The 22383-nt window shown below is 38.6% G+C and overlaps 1 protein-coding gene across 1 annotated transcript in view; it reads left to right on the top strand.

Annotated features, from left to right (window-relative positions):
* The window catches only part of cltca (clathrin, heavy chain a (Hc)), a 30202-nt gene that overhangs the window by 579 nt on the left and 7240 nt on the right, over nt 1-22383 (top strand). The window contains exons 2-16 of the mRNA XM_079448640.1: nt 7091-7298; nt 10248-10516; nt 11010-11171; nt 11755-11868; nt 11960-12133; nt 16025-16222; nt 16474-16674; nt 17498-17650; nt 18306-18428; nt 18597-18734; nt 18860-19024; nt 19111-19291; nt 20237-20400; nt 21879-22004; nt 22094-22236. Of these exons, the coding sequence (XP_079304766.1) occupies nt 7091-7298; nt 10248-10516; nt 11010-11171; nt 11755-11868; nt 11960-12133; nt 16025-16222; nt 16474-16674; nt 17498-17650; nt 18306-18428; nt 18597-18734; nt 18860-19024; nt 19111-19291; nt 20237-20400; nt 21879-22004; nt 22094-22236 (2519 nt within the window). The remainder of the gene's footprint in view (nt 1-7090; nt 7299-10247; nt 10517-11009; nt 11172-11754; nt 11869-11959; nt 12134-16024; nt 16223-16473; nt 16675-17497; nt 17651-18305; nt 18429-18596; nt 18735-18859; nt 19025-19110; nt 19292-20236; nt 20401-21878; nt 22005-22093; nt 22237-22383) is intronic.

Raw genomic sequence — 22383 nt, 5'->3', positions numbered from 1 at the left:
ATATTCGTGTAAATGTAATGCTGTATTCAAACTGTAACGTTACCTTAGCATGAAATAGATTTGTGGCCTGGAAGTGACTAAACTGATAATAAAAGGGAAGGTGTTGTAGTCGAAGGGTCATTACACTAAACTCTAGTAAGTAACCTTGTCCCCGGACCGTATACAAATATATACATAAAATTCAGACTTATTATGGTATCACTTTGGTAAAGGATTCGTTTATTCTTGTTAAATATTGTCTAACGTAAGAGGACAGATTTTTGAAACCGACGTCGAGATTACGTGCGTCAGGTAGCAGGTGTAAAGACGCCCCGGGCGACGTGCGTGTCACGTTTTGGATTTGCTAATTCCCATAATTGTTTATTGTATGGCTGACGTTGTCTATACAACTATAGGTTGTGAATGGTGTTTGGTCACTAATAATATTGTATCAAATTATATGTGGCAACCTCAGTGTGTTGTACAAAGCAACTGTATTTCAGTTTATTCAATGTCTGTTCTACGTCCTTGTCCTTAGGTCATTTCATATGGCAAACAGTCCAGTGGGTAAACCTATTAGCTATTGTTAAACATCATATTTGCACTGGACCTGGCCTGTAATGGTCAGTGTTTATCATTAAACATTCTTTACATTTGTACCTTATACTGAACGTTCAGTTTGCATTTTAGACATGAACAAATGCTTGGCAATTCATTTGTGTATCTTAAAAGCTGCCCAAGTCATTTTTTGTCATAGTGATTTTAATAATCTGTACTTAAAAAAAACAAAGAGCGCAATTGACCAAAAAGGGCCTAAAGCCCCCTTTTTTTCAAATGTGAATATGGAACATCACTTTTTCAGTGAATTGCCAGCTTATTGTCAGGGTTCAATAGAAGTGGATGGCATTATGTTGTACATGTCACAAGAGTATGCTTTTATGGAACCTTGCTCGTGTTACGTGGAAATATACAGCTGGATATTTGGGTTTGCCGCTAAAAACTAAAGCTGAAATAGGTGCACGTTGATGGGAATATTTATTTACAGAACTGGGGTCTAGTCACCAAGATTCAATTTAATGAAGTATGTGTCTTAGATGTGTCATACTTTATTTATGATTGTAGCTCATTCATATGTTATCCATATATAGATCTGTAATTCCTGTATATAGATCATTTAAAAAGGTTTCCACTGTGCTCCGTAAAAACATGCAATAATCTTTCGATCATTTACACTTTATTGTAATGCATTATCAAATATTCCTCATTCTCCTGATTTATAACCAGAGCAGAAAGTCAAGTCTACAATGCATTGGATTTAATGTAAATGATCTGAGTATTTTACGCTTATTCGAGTAACATTTACATTGTTATAAGGGTAAGTCAGGTGATTATCGGATGGAGTGTGTGTGTTTTATGCTTTAAGCCCGTGTGATGCTGTTTAATACGTTACAAGCCCTGCAAATGCATTTGATCTTCGAACTCTAACCTGCTGATCTCACATGACTGTCTCGTGTAGATGGAGAGATCCACTCTTCATTTTAGACTGCTCAGCATTGTAAATCACTGCATACCTCAAAAAGACTCATTGAATGAAAAACAGATGTATTTTAGTGGAATCCATGGAAATGCATTAAGCCCTTTCCCTTTCTTGTTCACCAGTTTAATGTCCACACCAAACCTGTCCGGCTGGTCACATGTCACCTGCAGTCATGTGGTCAAATCTTCTAACATGTTGATTTAGCATTCTAGACAATAGGTCCCGACTTCCTGTTATGGAGGACGATGGCAGTGCGTTGCAAGCCTCAGCACATTGCGTATCCTTTTCCACTTTTCCTTCAGCCTTCTGATAGTGATCAGTGTGCATTTTATGCTGAGCAAGGTGGCAGTTTTCCCTGTGTAGAGAAGGAAAGGGGTTGAAGAGACACAGAAGGTTCCTGTGGGCCATTATTAGTAAAGAAAGGAATGTGCTGACAGCTTTAAAAAGTCATGAATTTAAACAGCATGCCTAATTTATATGTTTGAATTCAGAGGCTATCATGTTGTAAGGTCTTCGAAAAGCATCTCTCACTTGCACTGATTTGCGGTGAAGCTCCCCCTTAGAAACTTGCTAAATGCATTAACACCTCAAAAGCGGTGTAGGTCAGCATGACAGAATTATGTGCTAGTTAACCCCGGTTAAGTCAAGTGACTGGCTATTCTGAATGTTTAATGAGGACACGGTAGGAGTTACGTGGTTTTGGAAAATGCCAACTGGTAGGCAAAGGCAAGTAATTTATTTGATGGTAGACTGTCAATACGAATGAATCAAGTAGCTTTTTTATTTAAGGCAATACAGTGAAATGATGGAGTTGTTCTTAGGAAGCACCACAGGAAGCATAATTCTGCTGACTGTTTTGTCTGTTTCGTCATCAGTTCATGCCTTTGAATTCTGCCTTTCCTCTTGTATCTTGAATGCATTTTATGTCACCTCACTGGTAAAGTTCACAGCCATTATCTTTATCTAGCCACTTTAAAATGCAAAGGAAGTTAAGTGTACAAAAGAAAAGAGATTAAAATGTTTTTTTTCTTGCCTATTATGTTCTGCTTATACATTTTCGTATAAATAATATTTCAGAATTTTCTCAACTATATATCTGACTTTATAAATAAGCAGCTTTCCTTGTTCCATATTACATTTATTTGGCCTATTTCCTGGCCAAAATAAAATCTATGTCACATGCACTGAAGGGAAATATCCACCAAAAATCCAGAAAAGGAACCGGCCTGCATTCTTTTTTTGTTCTGTTCTGATATTTCTTGAGCCATGCAGCTTGTTCTTGAAGGCCAGACACCGATGACTTACCTAGTGGGAAAGCAGGTTAGTTTCTGGGCATGTCTGTGACGACACCGTAGCAAGCAGGAGTTGCGTGGTGTGGATGATTCATGCTTTGCCCAAGGCTAATGCTACGGCAGTTAGCCTTCTCTCACTTACGATTGCTTCACTGTTACTCTTTAACTCGTTACATTTATGAGAGCTGGCAAGGGCTGGGTTTTCCATCAGCCAATAAGAACGGAGTGCTCGGCACTGATGTCATTGTGTGTGATGTCATCTGGAGATACAGGAGAGTGTAAGAAATGTCAGAAATACATTTGTGAGCAGCCTTCTGTTCACCTAATAGTGGACAAGTATGTATGTTTGTTTCTATGTGTTTTTCATTAATTTAAAAAGTGTTGACACAAATTAAAACTTAAAAATTTTAATTGACTGTATTTTAAAATAAAAAAGTAGAATTTAGTTTAAATTTGACATTTCATTTTTAAAATAAAATATTATTTTATTCTTTTTTTTTACAAATTAACCATTTTAATAATTGTCGGCTAGTTGTTACAGTAAGTAATTTTCGTTTGAGATGATGTGGCATTCTGCTTCGCATGACAGAGGAATGTGGGTGTGGCCTCGGGCGTGTCAGTGTTAGTTCTTCATTGATAAATGGTTATGGTGATTTCGTTGAGGTCTTCCTAGAAATTGTGCAGCATGAGACAGAGAGATACAATAATACATTTGTTAACTAAAATAAAATCATTAAAACATTCACAGTGTAGTATTAGTAAATATTTAGGAACTTAAAGGGATAGTTCACCCGAACTATATTCTTTTTCCTGCAAAACACAAAAAATATTTTGTTTATTACCATTTATATAACAAGAGGTAGGTGTTAGGTGAGTCTTCCTTTCTCGTCGGTTGATGTGTGAGCGGGCTTTTTCATTCAGTTTTCTGGGAGAATTGAAAAGTTGTTACGAAATGGATTTTCACGTTGGAAAAAAACTTTCCGAAACCTATAAGAACGCTGGGGGAGTGTATCAAGCACAGAAATGCTACCTCTACTAAACCCTACTAGTTTTTTGACAAGTTGAGCATGAGAACGTTTAACACTGTAAAGAAGTCAGAATGCATGACACACCATTGCACGGCCACTTTAATACTCTTTACTTGCTAGTTTGCATAAAATGCAATGCAATTCTAGCATTCTCCAGATTTACATTAATATAATATAACGTTGATGACCAAAGTTCTTTTTAATCTAGATTCAGCATTAATTCAAAAAAGCTTTTAATATTAGTATATAAGTAGTTAATGTCCCAGTGGAGGTACTGTTGTCCAGCATCACGGTTCATTTGTGCATAACAGACATTTAAATGCTGTTAGTCGTGTAATGTAGAGGAAGGGCTCCTTGTGTCATGTGTCCAACTGTCAGCTATGATCTTTGTTATTCCCCTATGGATAGCAGCAGGTGCAGTTTGCAATATTACAATCTTGACTGGTTATCTCTCTGTTCTGTGCTAGACTGCTGCTTTTGTATCAACCTACTGGTATTAAAGATCTGTCTGGGGACTGATAAAAACCAGGGCTGGGTTTTGGCTGCTCTTCAGTAATAAATTTACTGCTTCCCCTTTGGGCCATTTGACTTTGTATTAGACAGAACAGTCACTTTATAAGTTTTAGAAATTTAAGCTAATATGACTGAAGTTAAGATGCATCATGACGCCCAATCAGTTTCCCACTTTGCTCCTGTCTGCACCCATTTTAAACAAAATTCTATTTTGAGATAAAATCTTACTGCATTTGTTTCTTAGTCATATAGTCTGATTCATACTTTCTGAGACAGATAAGATAGATTTAGACTTATTTACTGTTCAGTAAAGAATCTGTTTTGTTAGTGTGTAGGGAAGGTTGTCAGTGTTTTTCGCAGTTTGAGAGACTGTGGCACTGAAGTCATCACACACTGATGTCAACATATTTTTATTGAAAATAAAGTGCATTTTTACTAAAGTGTCTTTATTCAAAATGAAATAAATAGAGGGGTCTGAAACCCAACCACTCCACCAAACTCATTGGTAGGGACCGAGGAAGCATCAAACAGGTCAGGAAATAAAGAAGACGCGGAAGTGCTGTTTACCTTCTAGTTACTCAATCACAGATATATATTATTATAATATCTTATTAAATACCTGCGGACAAAGCACTGTTTATATGTGCAATTACTAACGTTACATTCAAACTGCGATAGCTTGTTCATAAATAATTATGAATTCCACAGGGCTGTATTTATTTAAATGTTTATTAGTGAAATAATGGTTATATAGTCAATGAAAGTATAACTTAGGGTGTTTTACACAAGTTAATCTTGTTAAAAAGTTATGCTAAAACTTGCTGAGTATCAACCCGATGAGTGAACAGCAATATGAATTATGAGCATAGAAAACAAAGGTAATTAAATTCAGCTCTTTTATTCCCAACATGAATTAATTCATGGCTGTTTTATTTCATAAAAATAAACGTATTTCACGTTTATAAAAAAACGTGTCTACTCGTGTTTTGTGATTGGCCTAGTTTTAGTACTTGAAATCTGTTTCACTTCTACTCTCTGATTACATGTTATTGTATCGTATTGTAATTGAATGCTATTTTCACATATCATCTGTTCTGTTGTCAGACATAAAACGAGTAGGCCTATGAAATAGTGACTAAACACAATCCAATCACATCTTGTTTAATCCAACCAGCTGTTATATGAGGTGATGTTTGGCTACATTAAGTTACTTGTTTGTCTCAAGCAGCGCACAGCCTTTACTGCCATTGCTCTTCATCAATGTTATTGTTGTGTTATGAGCGCTTTTTTTATTTGTAATGCATGGAATCGTTTTATTGTATTGCAGACAATTCGGCGCAAATTCAGAAATATGATTCTATATCAGTTATTCTAGGTTGCCTGTGTTGAACATGCATATTCTCTTTTTAGGTGTTATCAAATAGAATGAGATGTGACACCTAAACCACCAAAACTAATAACTTAGTTTATTAAAAAAACGTTCTTTTGAGAATATGGCCTTTACGATAAACTCCTCGAGATCTTGTCACACAGCAGAACCAGTTGTTTGTCCAAGTTGCAGGGGAACTTAGTGGTTACAGTTCCAGTGCTCAGATTAGGGCTGGGCGATAAATCGATTTTATCGATTAACTCGAATTTTACGTTTAGGGCGATTTTTTTAAAAATGAAAATCGGTTTTCTCTTTAACTTCTACGAGCGACGCTCCCGAGTGTTCACACCAAACGCGAATAAAACACGCTATTCGCCAGTAGTTGGAACATTTTGAGTTTACTCGCTTCATTCACGCGTGTAATTCGCGCCATTCATGAGTGAAATACACGTCATGGGAGGGGCTTCTGGCTAGCGGCTCTCGTCTAATTGCGACATGGATTTTGTTGAGAGGGTAGCGGCACACCCAGACGCTGATCCACTTTACACTTGTCTGTCCCTGCTACAAGTGCCCCATCAGATAGGCTTTTCAGTGTGGGAGAGGGCATTGTTACATGTAACCGGGCATGCCTCAAGCCAGAGGTAGTAGACAGGCTTGTCTTCCTGGCTAAAAATGTGTAAATGAAGAATGTTGAAACTAAAGTAATGGATGCAGATGTTTCATTTTGTTTACAATTTCAGGGATTCAGGAAAACCGTTTAAAGTTTTGTTTGCACTTTATGAATACCACGGCTGTATGTATTTTTGTACAATCTAATTTAGTCATTTTTACCACATTTATTTGACCAAAAAGGGACACACAATTAAATTATTTATTTATATTTTAAGTTATTTTGAAGGTGCATTGTGTCACTGTAAGTTTGAGGTTATTAGAAAACTGATAAGCTACATTTTCACTGTTTACAACGGCAGGGCCTGCCATCTCGTTTACAAGCATGTTTTAAGGCTTGTTTCCTGTTACACTTATCCCCCAATGGGCAATTTAGATTAAACTGCATAAAGGAAAATCAGAACAAAATAAAGAGTACATTTGTTTTGAGCAAGTTCTTTGTCAGTTGTAGTTTGTTTTTAAATAGAAAAAATAAATCGATTAAAATCGAAAATCGGGTTTGGTGTGAAAAAAATCGGAGATTTCTTTTTTAAGCCATATCGCCCAGCCCTAGCTCAGATATTGACATTGAAGTAAAATATTTGGTTATAACTGTTGGAGTTGTTTGTGCCAATTATATGGATTCATTGTAAAGGGAAGCTTGGCACACTCATTGTTTCGAGGTCTGAGAGAAACCTGATATAATTTAAATTCTTTTTTCCAGCTCCAAAATTTGGGGATCAATCCAGCCAACATCGGGTTCAGCACCCTGACGATGGAGTCAGATAAATTCATCTGTGTGAGGGAGAAGGTTGGAGAACAGGCGCAGGTGGTGATCATTGATATGGCGGACTCAAACACCCCCATCCGCAGGCCCATCTCTGCAGACAGCGCCATCATGAACCCAGCCAGCAAAGTCATTGCGCTCAAAGGTATGTCCTAAAAGACATTCTTAACAATAATAGAAACATTTGTGGACTGCCGGATATTTACTAGTGAACTAGAGCATTAAACTGATTTAAATCAATTTAAAAAAATGTAAGTGTGTTGTTTTTAAGCATTATTTGTTCACCCAAATTCCCCTTAAGCTCCTCTTAGTTAAAATTTTACTGAACCAGATATTGCATTAAATGTTTTAGCGTTGTCCTCATTGTAGGTAAAATTTTTGCCCACATTAACATGATATGTTGTGTATTTTTTGTCATGCAGCCATAATTGCTTTGTCTTTTTGTTTTGTTTCCTTTTGTTTTGTTGCTGCTTTCTCATGTGTATGCAGACGGTGAGTTTACATTTTAGTACAATGATTTGTGGAAGTTATAATCCTGTTTCTAAAATGGTCATAATTGTTCGGCCTTATTCCTTAATGTTGTATAGGGTTATGATTTTGGCAGCAAAAAGCTTAAAAAAACTATTCCTTGCAATTCTGTTAAGTTACCTGTGCTTAACGGCAATTTACAAGTACAATTACAACAGAAAAACATAATTGATAAGAGAGGTGTGCCGCAAGGTATCGGCATGGACCCCATGCAGATTCACACAATTGTAGTCTGTGTGAATCAAGCATTTTCTGGCAACTATTTGATATTGTTTACATAGATAAGGACTATTTAGCCAACAGTATACATCTTAATTACCCACTTAAGCTAAACAGGATTTGACTTTCACAAAATTCATAGATTTTGATGTTCACATCATTGTTGATTTCTGTAGACCTAATCTAATTTATGTTTCTGGGGTTTGAAATATTGTTGGGTATATATTTGTCTATCTGTTTATTTCATTTGAATTATAATTTTACAAATTTAAGCTGCTTGCATTTTGAATAATTACCCTCGCCCTGACTGTTATCTTAACATAAAGCATCTTAATATGACCATATAAATAGAGGCTATTTTATAGTCCATTTGGTTTATTTCCTCCATTGTTTTATTGCTACACAGCTTGTGTTTAAGTTGCAACTGTGTTCCTAAAATGTTTTCAGTTAATGGCTGTAGATCATATGTAAATAAATACCACAATGTTTTGATATGAAGAGACATTAGTGTAAGCACTGTAGCTTGACCATTTTAATGCCTTCTCCCTCACGTTATGCCTTCTCCATCGCGCTATTAATTGCCATTGCTATGTTAAGTGAAGTTAATGGGTGACATTGGCATGATAAATGTAATTTTCTGCTTGAACAGAGTTTATTTGTGGCATTAGCGGTTTGCTTTGCCTATTCAGTAGAGAAAACAGAACAGTGAATGGCTGTCATTGAAGAGCCAAGACAGTCTCCAGCATAGTTTAAAGTCCAATCAATTAAATGTTTGTTGCCACAGATTTAGTAGCTTACTTTGTGTTCATAACATCTTGTAACCACCATGTTGCCTTAACAATATGTAAAGGTAATCTAGGCTTACTAAATCCTCCTCTTGGAGATTCACCATCCTACAAAGGCTAGTTCAAACTGTATTAAATTAAATTGGCTATTCTAGGTGTTCATGTTAGATCTTAGTTGAAAATACACTGCATGGACATAGATTTCTTGGGAAAGAAATGAGATGCCTAGTAAATAATTACAGACTCCTGTGAGACATATTTATGGTTCTTAGCAAGTACCATACTTCTTGTATGGGTGTTTAGAACTGTAGTTTAGACGCTTCCATTCCACATTGGGACAGTTTTTAATGTGGATTGACCCCTCCTCCTCACTGTCTTTCTAATGCTTTAATGCTCACTCTACCCCCTTCATTGCTCTGCACATGGGATTCGAGCATCAGATGTAAAACTGGTCAATTTCCGTCAAACGCACATAAGCTGAATTCAGATTTCTGCAGCAGTCGGCTAAACAGCAGCCTCTGATCCGCACTTGGGTTGAAATCCATAATGCATGCGCAGGAAAAATGGTTCTGCACAGCAAGCTGCTTACAGTCAACATGAAATTAAAATGGACCCCATTTATTTTCATCACGAGTCTCTGGTCTTGTGTACAATTCATCAGTGCACATTATTATTGTATAGAAAATAAACGTATTCTTCAAATATAATAACCGTTCCACCTAAAAAATGTTAACTTAAACTAGGAATGTGCTGTTCAATCAAAGTTTCATTAAATTACAGTAACTATATGCAGTATTTAATGTAGTTACGTATGTAAGCCAAACTACGTCCACACCACAAATGTCACACCTCTTTTAATATTGAGGTCCTCCTCCAGCTGAGGATTTGTCCTGTTGATCTAAGTCTTCATCGTTGTGTATTTTTCTTTATCAAAGTCAGTCTTACGTCCAAAATCTCAAGTGTGTCTAACATGCAGAAGTGCAAAAAATCTATTCCATCACAACGGTGTATACTTTCATTCCGCCTAGTAGTAGTATATAATGCAGGCTTTGAAGAATCTTTCCAAATAGTAAAAAAAGAAGTGATACCAGTTAATAAATTAAATGGGTTACAAATGTTGTTTCATGTTGACTTTACAAGCCTTTGCATTTTTTCCTGCAACCTTTCTGTTATTTTTACTGGAATGTATTTTGGCTAAATAAAAAATATTGTTAAATAATCAGGCGGAAACTAAACAGGTGAGTTGTCGACAAGGTTTTCCTTTCCCATAACATCCATTATTCAGTCCAGTGTGTCATTCTACACTGGGACACAATGTGTTAAGATGAAAACCGTCGCTGCCGTTTTCTATACAGTTCCAGAGCAATGCTTAAAAAAATGTCATCCATTCCTTATCAAGTGGATTCCCTGAAATGTTTAATTTACTTTGTACACCTTTAATCGCTTGGCTTTGTGTAACTGCTATGACTTGACAATATTTCTACCCGGATACTTTACCAATCAAATATATTTGTCTGTTTCTTATAAATCCTCCCTGATTGTCTTGTCATCACCTCTTCCAGCTGCCAAAACCCTTCAGATCTTTAACATCGAGATGAAGAGTAAGATGAAAGCACATACCATGACCGATGATGTCACTTTCTGGAAATGGATCTCTCTTAACACGGTCGCCCTGGTGACCGATAATGCCGTCTACCATTGGAGCATGGAGGGAGACTCTCAGCCGGTCAAAGTGTTCGACAGACATTCCAGCCTGGCAGGATGTCAAATCATCAACTACCGCACCGATGCCAAGCAGAAGTGGCTGCTGCTCATTGGCATTTCAGCTCAGGTGTCACAATCATTCAGCGTTTTTCCTCATTTCCACGTGGAAACTTTTGTGTTTTGCCAGACATTACCATCATTGATAGTTCACCCAAAAATGACCCTCATATTGTTCTAAACCTGTATACATTTATATTTTCTGCTAAACACAAAGGAAGATATTTGGAAGAATGTCAGTATCGGTTACAGATCTCGCCCCCCATTGACTCCCATAGTATTTATTTTCGCTATTATGGGAGTCAATGGGGAGCGAGATCTGCTCGGCAACTGACATACTTCCAAATTTGTGTTTAGCAGAACAATGTATTCAGGTTTGGAACAACTTGAGGGTGAGTAAATGATGACAGAATTTTTATTTTTGGGTGAACTCTGGTCCAAAACGTCTCTCGCTGTCTATCTATCTGTCACTTTATCTCTCTTCATCTGTCAAATGGGCTATGTGGGTGTGAAATAAAAAAAAATCCCAAACCTTCTATTGAGTGTTCTGTTTCTCATTACAGCAAAACCGAGTTGTTGGTGCTATGCAGCTGTACTCCGTTGACAGGAAGGTGTCACAGCCTATCGAGGGTCATGCTGCTGCATTTGCCCAGTTCAAAATGGAGGGAAACACAGAGGAATCCACTCTGTTTTGTTTTGCTGTGCGAGGCCAGGCAGGAGGAAAGGTATGTCTACAGAAGAAAACAATTTTTGCATTTAATACCTTTAATTGTATTTACATTTTATTTAACATACATATGATCAATGTGTAAAACAGTTCTCTGAGTACGAGAGGAAATGCTATGTTTTGTTTTTGAGGATGTGGTGTTGAGGAGTGCCAGTTTCGAATGTTTATATCACTGCTGTATTACTAGGTACTCATGTAATTACAATAAACAGCATGAGCTCTTTTATAATTACTGTTTGGGGGTGATACTTTCAATACCCCAAAATTAAAATTCTGTCACTATTTACTCATCCTCAGATTGTTCCAAACCTGTATACATTTTGTTGTTTTGCTGAACACACAGGAAGATATTGTGAAGAATGTCAGATCTCCCCCCATTTACTCTCATGGTATTTATTTTTTATGGGGGGCGATTTCTGAAATTTCTTTCTGTGTGTTCAGCAAAACAAAGGAGGTTTTGGATCAATCTGAGGGTGAGTTAATGATGACAGAATGTTCATGTAATTATATGGAGAACTTTGTTACTCCACAACATGAATTTTACCAAAGGAACATAAAAAACTACTACTATTGTTATGCAGCTCCATATTATTGAAGTGGGCACACCACCGACCGGCAACCAGCCATTCCCAAAGAAAGCCGTGGATGTGTTCTTTCCTCCTGAAGCACAGAATGACTTCCCAGTGGCCATGCAGGTATGCAAGTTATTTGACTTCACCTGTGTGACGGACAACATGTATTCATTTATTAATTCCTGATGTCCAAAACGCATTTCTTTTCCCACAGATGAGCTCCAAACATAATGTCGTCTTCCTCGTTACTAAATATGGTTACATTCATCTGTATGACCTGGAGACCGGCACCTGCATCTACATGAACAGAATAAGTGGCGAGACCATTTTTGTGACTGCATCCCATGAAGCTACATCTGGAATCATTGGAGTCAATAGGAAAGGACAGGTACGTGGCATTTTTTTACAGCAAATTTGGTTTACACATGCAGATATTTCAGGGTGATGTCTACATTTCTGTGGATGGTCACTTTGATCACAGAGATCTTTAACACCAGTGCTGTGTGTGTGTGTGTGTGTGTGTTTGGTTGGATATCTCAGTCCAAGCAGATCTAAGGAGGACACATGTTACAGATCTCTGCTCAGTGCCCCACAGACAGAACATTTAATACCCTTTAACAGTCGTACCAAGATATGGAAATCTGTCCTTTTCCTTCTACTCTTTTCCATTTCTCTCTTTTCAACTGCCTTTCAGCACAGCTTGAGGCATTTTTTTATTTTTACTCTTTCTCTCCATCCTTCTTTTCCTTATAAAGAGAGTACAGCTACTGCAGCCATGTCACAAATGAAGTCATAGTAGATGATTTTGGGGTTGGGCAATGTCTACCAAATTGGCATCGGTCAATGTCTACAGTGAAACATTGCGAACAAAGTGAGCAATTGCTGCACCCATCGATATAAATAACTAGATGCCTTATTCATTGCCCTCCAGGTACATGGATGCGTCCACCATCTTGGAACGGTCCAGAAAGTAATGCAATTACATGGGAAAGCCATGTAATACAGACCGGTCCGCACCGTTCAAAATGGCGAACGACCTAAGTATAGCGGCCCATAGAAAGAGATGCTAATGCGGCATCTAGTTGATATATATGGGGGCACCTGCGTTTGTTGCAATCGTTCGCATCTTTTCGCATCTTTTCGCGTCTTTGCATTGAATTAGAATTTTTACCCAAGCGAAAGTTCATTGACACCCATTTTTAACACGTTTGTATTTTTGAAGACACTGAATGTATTTCGCGTCATCCGGGTGCGAAAATTACAAACTATTCCCACGAGTAATAAAGAGCAAGGAATGTGATCCTTCGCGTTTGGTGTGAACATAGCATTATCCCTGTTCTTATTTGTTTACAATGCGCAGCGCAAAGCAAAGCAGCAAGAGTCACGTTGGATGACATATGGTCATCATGTCAATTAGCCATCGGCAATGGATGATGGCATCGTCTATCGGACCAACCGTAGATGATTTCCTCACCCATTCTGCATACTGGTTATTAACAGACAGGTGTTCGGCCTGTAAGGTGAGGCAACGTTCCCGTCTTCCAGCTCTATCTTTTCACAATGCCCCATTATAAGCTTGTTAATGGATCCCACAAGCGGGTAAATAATTTTCCAGTGGTGCCGGAGAAAGTCATAAATTATTCAGCGGGTGACCGAAAGCTGATCCGAAACCACATTAAGGCAGAATGTGGAGAGCATGTTACCTTCCTCAATAATACACAACTGCTACCTGTGTCAACAAGCCACCAATGGGGAGTAAACCATTATGGCCATGCTTGGCTTTCAGTTGACATTTTACTCAGAACCGTAAACGTGTAACTTAAAATGAAATATTGTACGTATTATTAGAAATAAATTTAGCCTTCGTAGTATATGTCAGCTGTTGTTTGTCAAGCCAATTTGTGTCACAGACGCGAATGCAAAAACTCATATGATGATTTATTGAATAGAGATTTTGCATTTACTCGCACTGGCATTCCCCATCTTTCGGTCCTCGGCATTGGTGGGTAAAGAAAAATCAGCTTGTAATAGCCACATCTTCACCAGTGATGGGAGTGACCTTGAGAAGGCCTTCAATGAGAATAGCTGTGAAAAATGCAAGGGGGAGACCGAGAGAAAAAACTGCTGTTGTCATGTGATCTTGCCGTGGGAGGCATTGACTGGCGTTCTAAATCCTTTCACGTTAACCAGGGCAGAACCTGACTACAATGCACAGCCAATGGCAGCCTGTGTAGGCAGAATGCATCATCAGGTTCTGTGACATCACACGCATCCCTTCCTTTTCAATCTCTGTATATTTCTTCCCTCTATTTTACAGGTTATGCTTTATTACTTTTTGAATCCTTTGAAAAAACTGTTTTGAAATGAAAGAATTGTTTTATTTATTGATGATATGAATACTGTATGTAATATTATAAAAATTAGTTTAATAGTAAATTAGCAAAGTGGTGGCACATATTAATAAACCCAATATTATAGAATCAATTCATGAAAAAGTCATTTCAGAACATTGGCTGTTAGTGTGATATCGCTTTTCTAGGGAACTGGGCTGTTTATCTTGTTTGTTTGATAATGGAGGGTTTGCCGCTTGTATCAGCAGATGTTTTCTGGTCCTCAGCAGAAGCGATTCATTACAGTCATCCTATCATCATCTCTTCAGGCCTTGAGCTTTTATTGACGTCAGTGCAGCTTTCTCCCCCTATTCCCCACTGCAGTCTCTCTTCTTCGCTCTCTATATCACACACAGACATGTAGTCTCTTGTTCACTCCTCTTTCCGTGGTGGCGAGCTGCTCGATACAAAGGACTGCTCTATTTTTACGCCTCTCTTTAGTGTCTCCCTCTCTCTGTGCAAGCTGACCCATATTGTTGGGGGCGGGCCGTGCTGGTTTAAGTGGAGAGTGAGACGCATTCATGCAGAATAACGGCTGTGACTTTGACCTGCTGATGCCGATTCAGAAGCTCACAGTGTCTTACGCAGAGTAGCGAAGAGATGACAGCATCCTTCTGCAGCAGCAGGGATACAGTCATTTACTTGTCCACCTGGTTTTCAGAGGAAATTCTGTTTTTGTGTCCCTGTTAATACTTGAAACATTGTAAACGTAACGTGACCATTTATGTGCAGCAATATATTTAGCAAATATTGTCAAATATATACAGTTTTTTGTTAATATGGGTTTGATTAGATAAGTGTAATATTGGTAAATATGTGTGGCCCTGGTTATATAATCTGAAATTCTTTTCGGAGGAAGAAAAAGTTAATATATTTCATGAAAGAGTCTTAAACTTTTGGCGGTATAATGACCTTAATCAGGTATACCTTGAAACCGGTATTCAGCCCATGCCTACCCAGAATGCCATAGTGATAGCATAGCAATACCGGGCAACCATTCCATATTTAGCATGTTCATTAGTCATCTTATTTTGATGTTGTATTAAATTATTTTACGAATTTATTTTCTTGTGATCTTTAAATTACATTAGGTTAGACCTGTTCCTGGAAAATCCGGTTTTGATTTTGTAATTTGAAATATTCTCCCCCACTTGTGCAGGCCAATTCATGTTGACAGCAGTTAAAGTATGTGTTGCAACCATTGAAAATCAGTTTTTTTTAGCTTGTTGATGTCAGTATATCACCTTAGAAGCCAAAAAGGCTTTCCAGGTATCCCAGTCTTACATATTTAATGTAGCTCTAAAAATACTGCAGAACATTGTGCTTTGTTATTTTGGTTGCTTTAGATTCAGAAGTAGTTAGAGAAGCTATTTATTTGCAAATAAATGCACAAGACATTGGTCGAGACATTGACATCTTAATTGAAATTGCACACACTCCTTGTACTTTTGAATCCGATCATATTACATACAAGGGACGAGCATGCACACTACCTTACCTCCAACTTGATGAGGTCATCTGATATGAGGTGTTGTGTTTTCTCATTAGGGTTCATTGAGAGGAGATATCTCAAATTCTCCCATTTTGAAAAAGTTTCAGTGTTTTAAAGGCGTCTATTCAGGGTTGTTAAATACATTGAGGGCACACAGGGAAATGTTTGCTTTTAAATAGCAAAGATAGAAGGATAAGGCATTGGTCTTGTCAACTTCCTGTTTGTTTTTCCTTCCTGGATGTTTTCATTCTGTTCTCAGCCTGATCTGGTTTTTGATATTGAACATAAACATAATGATAGTTCAGTCAGTTCCTACATTTCACTTGTATATCACTCCTGTACAATGATTGATTACTTTCTTACATCCCAGACTTTATCTGTGTTTGTGTGTTCTTAGGTGTTGTCAGTGTGTGTCGAGGAAGAGAACATCATTCCGTACATCACCAATGTGCTGCAGAATCCAGATCTGGCTTTACGGATGGCGGTCCGAAATAATCTGGCAGGGGCCGAGGAGCTGTTTGCCCGCAAATTTAACAATCTCTTTGCTGGAGGAAACTACTCTGAGGCGGCTAAAGTTGCCGCTAACGCTCCAAAGGTAAGCTGATTATTTTAAAATATAATTTACTTTTTAAGATATTTGATTGTAAAGACCTTTTATATAATTCTGTATGTATGTGGCATTAGCAGTTCCAAAGTAATGAGTTTGATACCCATTGGAAACATTAATAGAAACAAAAATATTGTGTAGGAAATTAAAGGCACATATTGCATAGTTTTTCCACACATCTGAAATTCTTGTGAAAAACATACATGTAAGTTTGTTGACCCACATCTTGTTTGTCTCAGGGTATCCTGCGCACCCCTGACACCATCCGCCGGTTCCAGAGCGTTCCCGCCCAGCCCGGTCAGACGTCCCCGCTGCTGCAGTATTTCGGGATCCTGCTGGACCAGGGCCAGCTCAACAAGTATGAGTCTCTGGAGCTGTGCAGACCCGTCCTCCAGCAGGGCCGCAAACAACTGCTGGAGAAATGGCTGAAGGAGGACAAGGTATGTGGAGGGGGGTCACTGGGGAAATGGCACACCCACCAGAGCCCCTTCCTCTAAGGCTATGTGTGAAGTGCAGGGAACATGGTGTGCTTACATGTTCTTTAGAAGCGAAGAATGCATCTATATTTGTGACAAAGAAAGGGTTTGTGCGAACAGACTGAGCCTGCGTTTGAATGTTATCTAAGATGTTCGTTTTAATGATGTAATGGGCTTGTAATGTAGGCCGAGGGGTGTTTAGGTGGCGTTCCTTGTAAAATGGGGAAATAATTCTTAAGCTCCATCTTTCAATCTACATGGTTTTTTCATGGTCTTACAACTAGTAATGTTATTTTGGTTCAGTTTATTTAATGTAGTGTCATGATTTGAAGTTCTGTACACATAGATGGCCTCTGTATGTTTTGAAGGCTAAAGTGATAGTTCACCCAAAAATGACATTCCGTTAAAAACCTTTATAAATATTTCCTTCTCCAGAACACAAAAGAAGATATTTTAAAGAACATTGGTAACCGAACAGTGGTGGAACCAATTCACTTCTATTGTATAGACACAAAACGATGGAAGTGAATGGGTACCGCTGTTGTTCAGGTACCAACATTCTATAAAATATTATGTTTTGTGTTCTGGAGAAGGAAAGTCATACAGGTTTGAAATGATGACAGAATTTTTGTCTGGGTGAACTATCCCTTTAAGGGCCCTCATTCTTGGCCTAGTCCTAAAATACAATTGAATACAGTTTAGTGTTTTTATAAAATAATCTAAAGCTTGTACTTCACTCCAGAGTTAATACTGATGGTAAAATCTAATGTTGTCTTGTTTTCTTCAGCTTGAATGCTCCGAGGAACTGGGAGACCTGGTGAAAGCTGTGGACCCCACTCTTGCTCTCAGTGTCTATCTGAGGGCCAACGTACCGAACAAAGTAATTCAGTGCTTCGCAGAAACTGGCCAGTTTCCCAAGATCGTACTGTACGCTAAAAAGGTACAGTAACCAATAACATGACTAAACTAATTCATTGTCTGTCTTGAGTATTTTGACTGTCATTTAGTGTCTTTATAAATCCAATTTAGGACTTCAAAACTTGGTTTGTACAAAATGTTAAATGCTCTGATGTAAGTATGGTGCAAGTCACTTTAGGTAAAAATGAATTGATGTAAAGAAGCAGGATGTCTGCTTTGTGTAAGGGTATTTAATATTATTTATAGTCATCTTACTGTGAAATAACAGAAATGTGTTTTAAAGGATAGTTCACCTGAAAATATAATATTTTGGAGACATGCGACAACCAACAAGAATGGTTTAATATAAGAGTTATGTAAAGTAATATGGGATGTTATTTCATATCACACATGTATTTGCCATTTCTTTTCTGCATATTTCTTCAATTGAGCAGTGACCAATTCCGTATTTTATACATGAAGTGCCAAACATATACTGCATTTTTGCCATTCCATTTTAATTTGGGCACAATTTATAATTGTTTATGAAGAACTTTAGTACAAAGCCTATATATCAAAAGTTTTGTAGAATCTTGAAATACATATAGTCAAATGGAATTGATTGAATTCATTTAAATACATAAACGCATATTAAACCAGACTGATGTTATAATAACAAATGGTTTTGGGGGTTGTAGGTGGGCTACACTCCAGATTGGATCTTCCTGCTGAGGAACGTGATGAGGATCAGTCCAGATCAGGGTCTACAGTTCGCTCAGATGCTTGTTCAAGACGAGGAGCCGCTCGCTGACATTACACAGGTCAGAACGAGGTGGTGGAGAGGAAAACACTAAAAACAATTTGAAATCAAATCCAGAGGGCGATGTGTTATTACTCACTGCAAATATAATGACGTCGGTGAGGAAATGTTTCTGTTTATCGCAGCAGCCGACAAACAGTTGACCGCTGCTGTGTGTTTTTCCTTCCAGATCGTTGATGTGTTTATGGAATATAACCTGGTCCAGCAGTGCACATCATTCCTGTTAGATGCTCTGAAAAACAACAGGCCATCAGAAGGGCCGCTGCAGACCCGTCTGCTGGAGATGAACCTAATGCATGCACCACAGGTACACAACAATACAAAATCAGTTAGAGTTGTCGCAGTATCAAAGTTTCGATAGTCATTGAACTAAATTGAGATACATAAGTCAAATCTAAACAAAACTGTCGACGTATAATTTCCCTCCTGCAGGTTGCTGATGCCATTCTTGGAAACCAGATGTTCACCAACTATGACCGTGCCCACATCGCCCAGCTGTGCGAGAAGGCGGGGCTTCTGCAGAGGGCTTTGGAACACTACACCGACCTGTACGACATCAAACGAGCTGTCGTACACACGCACCTGCTCAACCCGGAGGTACCGAACCCTTCGTTCAACTGTACTGAAGTCTCTTATCATAGAAAGGATGTGACCTGTCTGTTTTATTTCCCAAATGTCCGTAGTGGCTGGTGAACTACTTTGGCTCTCTATCAGTGGAAGACTCTCTGGAGTGTCTGAGAGCCATGCTGTCCGCTAACATCAGGCAGAACCTTCAGATCTGCGTCCAGGTGGCCTCCAAGTATCACGAGCAGCTGTCTACCCAGTCCCTTACGGAGCTTTTCGAGTCTTTCAAGAGTTTTGAAGGTAAGAAGTAAATCCCTTACAGAAACAGTTCACCCGAAAATGAACATTCTGTCTTCATTTACTCATCCACAAGTTCTGATGAACACAGCGAAATATTTGAATACTTATACTTTCAAATATCTTTCTGTGTTCATCAAAACAAAGATACAGACAGATTTTTATAACTCGAGGGTGAGTGAATGATGACAGAATTTTCAGTTTTGGGTGAACTGTCCCTTTACTGTCATTTCATTGCTTGTATGTTATAAATGAGCTTTACCAAAAATGTCAACCGCTTTGTTGTAGCAATAAAAGTGCTCTTAGGGCGCATTCACACCTATAGTTCGGTTCATTTGGTCAGGACCAAAGGCAAAAAATGATTACCACTTAAAGTGTACATTGCAGATGTCTGATGTGTCTTCCAAAACAGACCCTTTTTGTTGGCAGGTACAGCCGCAAAATCACAATAAATGATCTCAAACGTCTATATAAACACTCTTGTTCACTCTTGGTCGCCTGCCAACAAGTTTGATGCATCTTGTGTTTTGCTTGTCTATTGACTGTACTCTGTGTGCGTGTGTGTGGTTCTAGTCTAAGTAGGACAGGAGGTTTGGCAGTCGAAGCAGACAGCAGCATAGCCCTCTGGCCACCCACAATACTTCAGGCTTTTCACATGACACACAGAGTTTGAGTGCTTTTGACAAGTGCCTGGAAGTTAATGGAAACATAATGCTAATGCTAATTCTGCGGTCTGAACTGTAATTTCAAATGGTTACCTTCACCCGTCAGTATGACAGACGTCTGTGGATGACGAAATATGTCTGCTTAGTTTTGAGGAAAAAAGTGGTTGGATAATAATTTTCCACGAAATTGACATACGCTTTATATAAACAATGTGAATAAAGCACATCCAAACATCTGTCCACTAACAGTCGCACGTCATTTTTGGTTGTGTTCTGGACGCAGGCCTCTTCTATTTCCTGGGTTCGATCGTGAACTTCAGCCAGGACCCAGAAGTCCATTTCAAATACATCCAGGCCGCATGCAAGACGGGCCAAATCAAAGAGGTGGAGCGGATCTGTCGGGAAAGCAACTGCTACGACCCAGAGCGTGTCAAAAACTTCCTGAAGGTACTGCCAAGAGCCTATCAGCACGAATTAAGAAATGGTCCACCGCAGAAGCACATTATATTCTACGGTTTTCTTTCCATCTTTAAGCATTGCCTCATAACATTTCCTGTTTTGTTCTCTCATACCGAACTGAATTCGTTGCCACGCAAGCGAGCCTGACTTTTTTTTAACTTTGTTTACTTCAGAAAAGAAACATGTATCCACGTCAAATTCACAATGTTGACCAAACACACTAGAACAATTTGTATGCACTCAGTAGGTGTGCTATATATATTTTTCCTTATGAATATTATTTTATTTTTGTCCAAATTTCAACTACCATGACCCTCATATACTGTAACTAGATCGGGCATCCACCTGCCTGTAGTTTGCAGGGAGATGATCTGATCTTCTGTTCTGATGGTGGCTTTTGTTATCTGCTGTGCTTTTCCTTGTAATCTTTGGAATGGGCAGGACTTGTATCAGGTAAATCCACCCCTAGTCCAAAATTCCCTTTTGTTTTCTATTTTCCCTTTATTGATGTTTCTTTATGGCTACTTTTCACCCATTGGTCAGTTGGTGGATTAATACTGGGATTGGTGTGTTGTTCCCAGCATTGACTGCTGGGAACAACCCCTAAACTTGGGCCCGGACTGATGGGCCTGATATTGAGCTTGTGGTTTCATGGAAGAGTGTTTATATGCATTTGGCTGTGTACGGTTTGTGGTGACCCTGTTTCCTTCTCGGCTGAAATAGAAGCCGATTTTTTTTTTAATCTATTCCATCAGAGTCGGACCTTTTAAAGTCATTTGATTTGGACTCGGACAGCTTTAGAAGGGAGGATCCCGAGATCAAAGTTCTTCTTTGTTGGAATGATTTTGAGTTGCTTAACGTTGCATCCTTATTTTGAGATGCTTAATGTAGCGTCCTTTGAAGCTTTACAAACGTTCAGCCTCGGTAAACATGTTTGTAGCCAAGCTTCTCAAAGTTGTGGAGATGGATTTGTGATGTTGCTGTGGAGTGAATTGTGCAATCCCAGTTTATTAATCCTGTGTCTGTTGTAAACATGGCTGTTGCTAGAAATTCTGGGAATCCTGTGTATTTCTCAGCGTCACTAATCAGTACAAACCTGTGGGTCCCTGTAATTGTTTCCACCTTTACCTTTGATAGCTACATAGCTACAGCACTGAAGCAGGAGAACAGTTACATGTTTTGGCCAACAGAGGGAGCACTGATACCACCTCAATGAATGAGAGGATTTATACTCTGGGTTCAGTTCTCCACTTGTCATTCGAAACAGCCTAATTTTTATTCCTCTAATATTTTCACATATCTAAATTAGTATTTTTATGTATACATATCTACTTTCATGAACTCCTTTGATTATAACATGAGTGGATAGTCATTATATTTAAAGAAAATGCAGATTTGACTTTAGTCAATAGACTTCAGAGTGCCTGACATCTGTTATCTTCATTTCCTCGTCGTTTGATTGACAGGAAGCCAAACTCACCGATCAGCTGCCTCTCATCATCGTGTGCGATCGCTTCGACTTCGTCCATGACCTCGTGCTTTACCTGTACCGAAACAACCTGCAGAAGTACATTGAAATCTACGTGCAGAAGGTGAGAAACCTTTTGTTACTGCTATAGTAGCTTCTGCATTGCACTTACACTTTTATTACAATGGAGACATTATAAATGGTGATGTGTAGGTGAATCCGAGCCGTCTTCCTGTGGTGATTGGTGGACTTCTGGATGTTGACTCCTCAGAGGACGTCATCAAGAATCTGATCCTTGTTGTACGTGGTCAGTTTTCCACCGATGAGCTAGTGGCCGAGGTGGAGAAGAGAAACAGGTATGAACCAAAAGTCAATTTGCATGTTAAAGATAACATCAAAATTAAAGTTATTATGGATGTGAGAAATGGATCTTGCGTTCTGAAATATTCGTCTTCGTTATGAGAGGTTCCTGGTCAATTTGATTGCATGAAGTTAAAATAAAT

Source organism: Barbatula barbatula (genome assembly GCF_947034865.1).
Source record: "Barbatula barbatula genome assembly, chromosome: 24".
Taxonomy (NCBI): domain Eukaryota; kingdom Metazoa; phylum Chordata; class Actinopteri; order Cypriniformes; family Nemacheilidae; genus Barbatula; species Barbatula barbatula.
This window is presented reverse-complemented; position numbering and strand designations above follow the sequence as displayed.